The 10,377-nt window shown below is 35.2% G+C and overlaps 1 protein-coding gene across 1 annotated transcript; it reads right to left on the bottom strand.

The window, feature by feature from the left end:
* Positions 1–1,591: 1,591 nt before the first annotated feature.
* On the bottom strand, positions 1,592–8,122 carry SPON2 (spondin 2). Its single transcript, XM_054633450.2, has 6 exons — positions 7,608–8,122; positions 6,579–6,804; positions 5,995–6,218; positions 5,535–5,726; positions 4,399–4,573; positions 1,592–2,396 (listed from the first exon to the last, which is right to left on the bottom strand). The coding sequence occupies exons 2-6, from the start codon at positions 6,799–6,801 to the stop codon at positions 2,218–2,220; spliced, it is 993 nt and encodes a 330-aa protein (XP_054489425.2). The 5' UTR covers positions 6,802–6,804; positions 7,608–8,122; the 3' UTR covers positions 1,592–2,217.
* Positions 8,123–10,377: the final 2,255 nt, after the last annotated feature.

Below are 10,377 nucleotides of genomic sequence, written 5' to 3'. Positions count from 1 at the left end.
AAAAATCCCCATATCCAGGTAACTGGCTGCATAGGAAGCTTCTGTTCTTGAAGGAAGATGCAGTGAATATTCATGTATGTAAACACCCTAAAATAGTAAATTTATGTATCACTGACTGGAGTTTTCTGAGGTGTGCTGGTTACATATTCTCTTTCTCCTCCTTGTCCTTTTCTAATCCTTTCTCCTTCAGTGTACTTTGGAAAACTTTGGTCTCCAGGAGTTTGAGCAAACACTGGGAATCCTCCACTCAAATTAAATCCTGTAGGAGTGAAATCCCAGGTTCATGGCATGTGTGTTAATACAAATGCAGGTATTCTTTTACTGGGTCTGGGCCTGTATTTATTCTGGGCATGTGAAGAAGAAAAACTGTAGTGTTTAGAGAATTTCCAGGAAAGTACCTCAAAGGATACCTTGTAGGTTTTGAGCTTGTTTTTCCTAAGGCATAATTTAGAATTGCATCTGATATCTGCCCAAAAACTTTATTGAGCTTAATTTGTCTCTTGACGATCAATTTGAAATAAACTCCTACCCTCTGAGAATATTTAAATATATACTACAATATATGCTTATGTTTTCTGATATGATGATAAATGTGTAAACAGGTAGTAAATAAGTGTAACAGAAAACACAGAATGGTTACAACTAATAAAAAGAAGAAAGAAAAATACTAACCTTTAACTAAACACAGAATAGTGTAGTAACAGTACTCCCATTATAGAGTGGAAATAGAGGGAACTTAAAAAAATAGCAAGTGTGCAATTTTGTGATTGAACAACTTGTGTAAGTGAACAATTTTGAACAAACAGTGGGAATCTGAAGAATGAGAGAAGATCAGAAATTCCTAGAGTTAGTTCTAACAATTGTGTATTTATCAGCATTTGCAGGACCAGTGAAGTTTAGTCTGATAAAGTTTCAAATTTATTTGTATCTTTGCAAGATATCTCTCCTGGAAAAAAAAATACAGAGAAATGTTTAACCCTATGGAGAATACAGTGTGCTCCTTTAAGGACAAGAGAAATCATCTTGTATTTGGTATATTCCAGAAGGAACCTATTCAAATCAACTCTCCTGTTCAATACCTGTGCTGTGTATTTGTAAAATTGCAGTGTGCTGTAAAAGTTTTGTGAGCTGACTTAAAACTTATTTTATTGAATAAGTATTATTCCAAAATTCTTTTCCTACTTGGTAGTCACAGCTCTTCATAAGGCAGATGTTGCATTCATTTTATAAGTTATTTGAGCATTAAAACTTGCAGTCAGGAACAGTTTCTGACATGTGTTTTGTTAGAGTTGTGCATACCTCAATTTTAGGTAATATATACACAAATAGCAGCAAACACATATAAAGAAACATGGACACATTTACTGCATATATAAGGTTAATTATATAATTTATGTTATGCTCAACAGTGCTAACTTTGAGATTAAAGTTGTCTAATGAGGGACACACACCAACAATCAGTTTTTGAATCTCAGCTAACACTTTTAATTCAGCTCAGATGTTTTCTACTACTATCCACACTTCAGATTTTTTCCTAGTAATTTTGTTGGCTGAGTGTCCTCATGGCAGTTATTCTTCTCTCTTCTCTCTTCTTTGAGAAAGAAAAATAAAAAGACATTTTCATATATTCAAAAGTCTCAAGACAAGTTTACTCAGTTCCATTATTGTCTTAACCACACTGCAAACATCTGGTCACTCTGACTTTTGTAAGTAGTTTCTGAGGAAATGCACATTAAGCAAGGTTAGAAAGATGACAAAAATGCCAATAAATTATAAAAACATAATTTAGAAGGAAAAACTATTTTCTAGGTATAAATAGGTGTAGATAAACAAATTACAATATTTAAGGAGGTTATTAGTTTAGACTTCGTGATTGAAAGATTTTTACTGTGAAGTAAAAATGTGAAGTACGATCTTTCCAAATTGCTTCTTTTCTGCCACTAGAGGGTACTCCAAGAACTTACAGTGTATTTGGAGGAAGGATTTATTTGGGGGTTTTTGTTCTTTAAATTATCCAGTACTGTCGTCCTACTAAATCTTAGGAATTTAACCCCCCAAAATCTTGATATTAAATAATAACTTTCAAACCCACTCTAATGCAGCTTTTCAGCAAAATAGTGCAGCGTATCCAAATGATAAAGAACATTGATTGACATGTAGTTTAGATTTAAACTTATCCTACTTTTAAATTATCTTAATTATTATCTTTTCTTTATTTCAGACACAATTTTCTGGTTCACATCCTGTTTCTTCATCCAGGTTTGGACAAGGCATTCCATTATTGGCAGGCTGAAGAAGTACAAAACGAGTTCTGATCTTGGTCCCTGTTTCTCTGCAGACCCCTCTGCAGAGCCCCCAGGAGGACCATTGTGAAACCTCACAGTCCAGGGGTGTTTCTGCAACACACACAGCAAAGAGTGCACTTTACATCAAGTTGTACTTAAGTCAAATACACAGTTGGAAAAGCATTAAGGAATGATCATCAAACAGCATCCTTTCTGATGCAAAATACATGTGATATCCATCAAATCAGTGTTGTCTCATAAATTTAAAAAAAATCTGGTTTCAGCTCCTAAACTTATTGGTGTTACTGTTATTGCAGTCTAGAGCCTGTCTGACGTATTATATCAGTTCTGAAGCATATTATGTCTTGAATAAAAATACAGAATTCCTTAAAATAAAATTATGCTTAACATGATTGTACTCAAAACATTGAATTACAAAAACATTACTGTCAATTTTTATAACTAATTTTCCTTTTCTTGACTAACTAAAACACTGAGATTAAAGCTTTTCTCTGGTATATTTAGGTATATTTATATTTCTTTGCAGGCAGCTATTGTTCCTAGAGTTGTTCATATCAAACTCCATTTTACTTTTGTTCCAATTTGCTTCAGAAATAAAGTCCCATTTTTTATCATTAAATCATCTTGCTAATTTTTGGTATGTACACTATTCTTCCCTTTGCCAATAAGGAGAAGCTTTCTAATGCTGAAAGCATTTCAATATAATTTTCATTAAGTGCAAGAAAAGAAGTTAGAAACTCTGAAGTGCTATCCATAATGTATGCTTCCATCTAAAGTAAAAATCATAAAAATTAAAATACTGCTTGTCACAGGAAGTCTCATCCAAACTGCCTGTTACAGCATTTGTGGGTAAAAGAGGTGTGCACAAGCCCATCCTTTAATGCCACACTAAATGTGTGACACCTGGTATAAATTTCTGGCATCACAGGGAACTCACCAGTTCTGCTGCCATCACTCATTCTTATGTCTCTAGAGGGAATGAGGGACACTGCTTGGCCTCTGGTAATTAAATCTGCCCTTTTGATTGAATAAGTTTTTAAACTGGTTCAATATACTGGTTCATACACAAGAAAGTGGGATTTGTGATTAAAAATTATATTTTAAATACTATAGTTTAAAGGCAGTGTTAAATTTATATCATGAATAGTGCCAAATATTCCTTTCAAATCTTTTGGGAAGAACATATAACTGTAAATGAGATGTGTAACACCCACTTTGCATATGTATTGTTTACTAATAGGGATACATTAAACCACTATAAATTGATAAGTACATTTATTAAATTACAAATAACACATGAACTGAGCAGAGAATAAGCTGTATTTTAGTGGTTGTAAGGTGACCAGCAGAGTGCTAGAGATGTGCCATCTCCAGACAGTCTGGAGAAGCTTCTGGAACATGGCAACTCTTTTGGGAATACATTGGTCCCTTGGAGCAAATATTTTGCTAACAATATATGTATTTTAATTCAGAGATTTGAAAATCACCCTTATGATTGACTTGAGTAAGTAGTTTGCATGTCTTCCTATCTATTCAAGATTATTAGCTAATATTTTTGAGAAAATGAAAATGAGAGAGAACTTTCTTTTTATTTCAGGATTTAGGTTTCTATTGAAAATATGTCCAAATAAATCGAATTATATAAATTTTATTGCACATAACTGCCAAGCTCTGACCCAGAAAGAGACAACAATAGTGGTTCTTGGCTTCATTGTCATGTAAAACCTTAAGGATGAATATTTACGTCAAACTTGCAAAGAGTTTGGGAATGCTGATTCTGATTGAGTGTCATTTGTTTCTTATAAAATTCACTGAGCTACACTGATACAAAGGCTTGGGTAGCTCTTACTCTGGATATAGCCCAGTCCTTTGAACCACAGCTGAAATATGCAATCCCCTACTTATTCTTTCAGGAATTCTCTTTTATGTTGACTGGCTTGTTTTATTTCCCATTTGTGAGTCTGGAACTATTCCTATGCAGATAGCAGAATATTCTGTCTGATCACCTGTTTCATCCACATCACCTGCCAGATTTCACATACTTCTGAGTGAATGGAAATAACAGAATTGAGAACATCTACTAATCACTTACCTGAGACAGTGTCTATTATTTCATTGCTTTTAGCTGGAAGATTAATAAAAGGTGCAGAAAGACCTAGCTGGGTTTTCTTTATTTTCACCATTGTTACTTGAGCAATTGGTGGCAAAATTTTGAGTTTGGGATAATAAAATGAGTTTGCTGGGTGACTTGGAGAGGAACAAGTAATCTGTGAAATAAAAAGGGGAACATTAAAAAAACTAAGAAGGTAACTGTAAAATCGTGTTTGTAAATCACAATTTGCATACAACCAGTTTCTATGAACACATAGTTCACATAACTATGCTGGTCAGCCCAGAATTTTTAATGCAGGGTACTTGACTGGATACAGGACTGTGGTAGGAGGTCCAGTAATGTGTGAAAAGTTTTGACAGAAGGAACTGGATGTTATTACAAGAAGAATACATGAGTATTAAACAATAATATTAGGTGTGCTACAGGAGCTGTCATATGGATATTAGAGGCCAAATGCTTCTCTCTTCCTTTCTTCATTACTCATCAGCACAGCATTTGTTGCTAGAAAAACTCACCTTTAAGAAAGGATTAAATGAATACTTATAGTATTCAAACAATTTGAATCAAAATCCTTCATTTACCACCTCTCTTAAATGGCGAAAGCAAAGTATGGGGCATAGAGAGGATGAAATAAGCAATAGAGATTGAAAGCCATGTCACCACAGTGAAGTTCTCTGCTTTCCTTTAGGTCCTTTCCCTCAAATGTTGCAGTTTCAGGTTTCAGCAGTGCTTTCAACTGAAAACTCCTCCTCACAGCAGTATTCACTACTAAGAATTTTCCTGGTTAGATTCACATTTGGTGATGTCAGGACTTTGGTATTTTCATTTTCCTGGCACTTTAAGGATTGTTAAATATCATCTACAAAAATTGTCAGCTTTTCCAGAAAATGTAAAGACAAATTCTCATAAACCATTTACATTTACCTAATAAATTTCAAAGATTCAGAATGTAAACAAAAGCAGTAGGTTTATCAGCTGTGTAATAAATCCACATATAGAGAGCATCAGCTCTCTCAAATACTGAAATCAGTTTCACTATTTTAGATGAGTTATCTTTTGAAGGGAAGACTCAAAACGTTTCAGTATGAAGTGCTAAACTATGTCCATGCACCTACCTCTGTAACTGTGTCCTGTGGAATAGTGGCAAAGTTTGGGGAGGAAAATGTGAATCCACTGTCAGTTCCAGCATCATATGGGAATAGATCTACTGACACTTCATCCATCCAGTGGTCTCCTTCACAGAGATTTAGGCTGTCAATGCCCACAAACCAGTCAGGGCTGGGAACAATTCGTACAACGAATGAAACCTAATGAAACAAAATGATCCATCAGGATTGCATCACTTGCTTTGGAATGCTTCAGTCCTGCTTTTAGTAATTTTCACTCAAAGTTTCTGAAATAATGTCATTTTGCTCTTCTATTTCATAGAAGCTGTACAGTGCTCCCTGCAATTTGACATGCTTTTTAGTAATTCTTTTTCATGATATTGTTTCTACAAGTGAGAACTCAAATATTTAATTTTGGTTGTTGGTAGCATAAAATAAACTTTTGAAATGACTATGTACATTTACTTACTAAGGGATGTCTTGGATGCGCTTCTAATTCAGTTGAGGTTTGTCCTGTACCACTGGAAATTGCAGGAGCAGAGAAGATTCCATGTACACTCTGAATTTTCTCTCCAGCTTCTTCTATTTCTTTCATTAATGCCCATGCTTCACCCTTTTCAGCAAAATCACGTACACCATTGCTGGCATATTCATTTTTTTTCCACATGCTGTAGTCAGAACTATGAGTAACACCTATTTGAGTGAATACATGGCATGACATAAAAGTCTGATTTAGAATGTCCCTATTTCTTCATTTTCTCTGTTTTATTTCTGAGGTTAAAAAAATGTGTATAAAATTGAGTGAACACTAAAACATTTGGCTTATCACTGCTTCTTTCAGCTGCAGCCAATTGAAAACAGAAGTCAATTGAAAACAGTTGGAGATTTTTGAGAACATTGTGGATACTTCAATATCTGCATTTCATTGTTAATAACTTTGGCTTTTTTTTTTTTTCCCTTTTTCATTACTTATCTTACATAACTATTAAGGAAAAAGAGACCACAGAGGTCAAGAGGTTTATCTGCTCTTAGTACTGTGCATACTTCACTTACCTAGCAAGGATGACCACTGTGCTGGGGGCCTGTAGAGTGGATACTGCTTAGGGAAAGCAGTCTGACTCCATTTCCCTGTGAAGATTATCCTGTACTTAGCAAGTTCCTCTGCTGTGCAAAGAGCATCCTCCCCCACCGGCAGGCTGCTGGCATAGCCCAGTATTGTTACAAGAACTGTCCAGATCACTTTACAGGACCAGTAGACAAACATCAGGTTTTCCATTCCCTTCCACACGAAAAGAAAGAAAAAAAGTGTTAGCCATATTAGTCACTCTAAACTCAAAAATTAATAGCAGTTACCTAATAAAATGTAATGTGGCATAAGTTGTAGCCAAAGAGAAAGCAGATATCTGGAACACTAAAAATTGCTATGCTTCTGAAAACATTACTATAATGCTTTCAGATTTGTTATTTCCATGGTATATACTACAAACCTGTAACTTTACCTGGGACAATTGTTTCTAATGAAAATGAAAATAAAAATATCTTATCCTTGTCCATAGTACTACCTCAGAGAAAAATCTGTTTCTGATTTTCTTTTGAAATCTGATTAGAGTCACATCTTGATTTAATTAGAGTAGCAACTGTTTCTGTGGAAAACATTAGTGGTATATTTATTCTTCTAAAGATTAAATTGCAGGTTACTTTGCCAAAAGAAATGATTTATTTTAAATTTGTGTTCTACAAAGGCTGTTTTATAGCATAACATTTAAAGTCAAATAGATTTCATATTTATATAAATTACTTTGCTGTCATAATGTCAATACAAAACATTGTAATTCCTTTAGATTGTTTAAACTACACAGTTTTAAAAAATCAGGTTTTTTTTTACAGTTACTGTCATAGGTTGTGCAAATTTTGTTTTTAAATTAACATAGTAATTGCATCAGACTGTTGAACTCCACCAATTGTTTAAAATAACAGCCTTAAAACTTATTTTTAAATGTCTTTGTCCTTTGAGAAAACTATACAATCTTAAGTAAATCACTAGTAATACATTAGTTTGTAAAAATATCTCTGAATACTCACTAAATATTCCTCTGGAGCACTGGTAGGGGGAGAGCACCTGCTTTTGCTGGCAGCTGAGTTGGTCTGCAAGAGAAGACAGTAGGAGTCTTGCTATTTATGCCTGAAGAGGGTCCCTTCGGTCCAACAATTATTGCAATCTTTAGACTTTCCAGGTTTGCAAAAATCGTGCCATCTTCTTGTTTGCAATCCCTCTGGATGGACTAGCAGAGGTTTCCTGTCTGTCAGCTGGTTCAGATTCCTTATCAGAAGACAGAGATGCCAAAAAGACAAAATGCTTTTTAAAAATACCTTGGATTCTTAGTAACAGTTTGAGTTTTCTGGTGCCTTTGCAGTTCTTTGCTCTTATTAATGCCTCCAAGCTATACAAATGAACTGATTCCAACACTGAAATAGTTCTAGTGAATACTCTTTAAATGAGAAACATGTTTTCTTGTAAGTTTTATTGTCTGACAGATGCTCCTTCCAAACATTTACAGAGAGCTTGCTCACTCTCACACACCATATGTATGTGTTCAAATAAAAGGGGTGAGGCAGCTAAAAATGTCAAGAGGAAAAAAAAGTTACATTTCATAATTGCACATACTCACACAGACTGTGTCTCCTGCAAATATGAATTAATTTAAAGTAGTACAGTGTATATTTTTGTGTGTACAGTACTGTATGCTGGATGATGAAAGGGCTCTGTAACATTGTGGTTTCTTTGGAAAGAGTGGTTTTGGGAAGCTCGGAGATTTTTCTTAGCTGTCTTCAGAGTAAAAAACCCCAAATAAAAATCTCATTATTACAGTTAGATCATACATCCTCTATAGTACAGTACATATACCTACATCATTAAAAACTTTTAAATTGTTTATGAAAAAATAAGCATCATAGAGTGACCCAATTAAAAAATAATGTTTAATCTTTATTTACTTTCCCAGCCACTTTTCAAATAAGGGAAAACAGAGGGCTTTGTGCCAAACCTGTAATGTTAACAAATGCTATTATGGCTAATCAGCAATTGTAAATCTTACAGTGAACCATGAAAATAATATTTCATAGAGTTTTCTTTAGAAATTGTGAGGAATGTCACTTAAGTACTTCCCCAGATCTCTAACATGATGGTGCAGCATATGGGAAAAGACCCAAACAAACCCAGTTATTTTCCAGATGCAGCTCCCAGGGCATCACAGGTTAAGCACACACCACACAGCTCTAGTGACACACTCTTGTCCACCAAACATGTCTGAGCTTTGTGGCACTTTAACTGGAAACTTCCCTCCCACCCCGTGGTAAATCCAAGCCAGGAGGTGAATAAACTGGGATGTCTGGATGGAATTTCTATCAATTATTCTGCTGAAAACATGGAATCTATTGCAAGTTTCAGCATAGATGGCTACAGCACCCATAGCCACAATTCTTCTGTGTCTGGGTAGATGTGGGAATCCTGTAGCAGGTTAAGGCATCTGGGCATGGACATGCCCTTTATTCCCAAGGTCTCTTCCTCCATCCTATGTTAATGGTGTGTTTTCCATACTTGATTTCTCTTCCAGGAGCTAGACTCCACTAAGAAAAAGAGCACAGAGCCTTCATAGATACTTTTGTACACGTTCTTTGAGTATTTGTTGAAGAATGATACTTGAATTACATCCAGCTCACTCCCTCCTACGCACAGAATTCCAGATCCACAGGTTTCTTAGAGATTTTAATTTAATGACATCCAGCCCATGCAGCCTGCTAGAACTGCACAAATTTCCCACAAATTTGAAAGTATATTGCTAAGTGTATTGTTAAAACTACTCAAGGCTTGCTATTTATTATTAAATAGCCTTAAACTTCAGTAGGTTTTGTTGTCTGTCATCACAATTACTGAGCCAGTGAAGTTCACATACTGAAACCTACTGTGGCACTGCCAGGACAACACAAAATGAGAACAAAGCAACTAGCTCTGCGTCTGGCACAGCAATATTTAATTTATCAAAATAGCCTCTTCCTTCCAAAGATAAATTGCTGGCAAAAGGCACATCACAGCCTAGATTATTCTGGTTCCATGACTACGTGTTGTGAATGTACCCAGGAATGGGACAATACTTGCAGGCTGCAGAACTTGGCACTGGACCTTTCCCTGTTTACAATGAGAGTTTTAGTATGACAGATTTCTCATGATTAAGTTCTTCAGGACCTAGAGCCTCATTCTTATCCTTGTTGAATTCATAATGAAATCATTGGGGAAAATACTGTTAATTTATTTAATTATCTTGTCTCCCTACCCCCCACCCCCTAAGGCTGAGTGAAGAGAGGAAAAAAAAGAAGAAAAAAACATGCAGAGTAATGTTGTCAGAAAATCCTAACTTGAAGACTCACTGTCCTATTTTTTTAAATAGAAACTGTGCTAAGCATAATCAGTCTCTGACATTGTGAAGGACATCAAAACACCAAATGTGTCTCATAGATGGGAAGGAAAACAAAGAACAGAAAAAAAGAAAATTTCCACTCAATGGATTACTTTCATGGCTGGGAACCACAGATGAAAAATTTCTGTGGGCCAGCAGTAGGAGAAAAAAATGCTGTGGGATCATAACCTATGCTTGCATTCCTTCTTCAGTTTTTATGTTCCATTAGGAATATGCTGAGAACTCATGGAAAACTGGAAAAAGAGTTTCCCTTTAGAAAAAAATTGCCTGTATCATAAATGTGTTCTTTTCTTTTTCAACAAAATATCTATTTTTCTTCAAGTTTGTGTCTCTTCTGGTACACCTATTTTCTATCCACATAGGTACCTCTACAGACC

Source organism: Agelaius phoeniceus, chromosome 4 (assembly GCF_051311805.1).
Source record: "Agelaius phoeniceus isolate bAgePho1 chromosome 4, bAgePho1.hap1, whole genome shotgun sequence".
Lineage (NCBI taxonomy): Eukaryota > Metazoa > Chordata > Aves > Passeriformes > Icteridae > Agelaius > Agelaius phoeniceus.
The sequence above is the reverse complement of the archived record's forward strand: the minus strand, read 5'-3'. Positions and strand labels throughout refer to the sequence as shown.

What these genes read in the sequence shown, in the direction of transcription:
- SPON2 (XM_054633450.2), bottom strand. Translation starts at nt 6,801, where the DNA reads ATGGAAAACCTGATGTTTGTCTACTGGTCCTGTAAAGTGATCTGGACA. An exon ending in CGCATCCAAGACATCCCTTA is followed by an intron (nt 5,727 to 5,994) that starts GTAAGTAAATGT and finishes TTGTTTCATTAG; the next exon opens with GTTTCATTCGTTGTACGAAT. An exon ending in CACAGGACACAGTTACAGAG is followed by an intron (nt 4,574 to 5,534) that starts GTAGGTGCATGG and finishes TTTATTTCACAG; the next exon opens with ATTACTTGTTCCTCTCCAAG.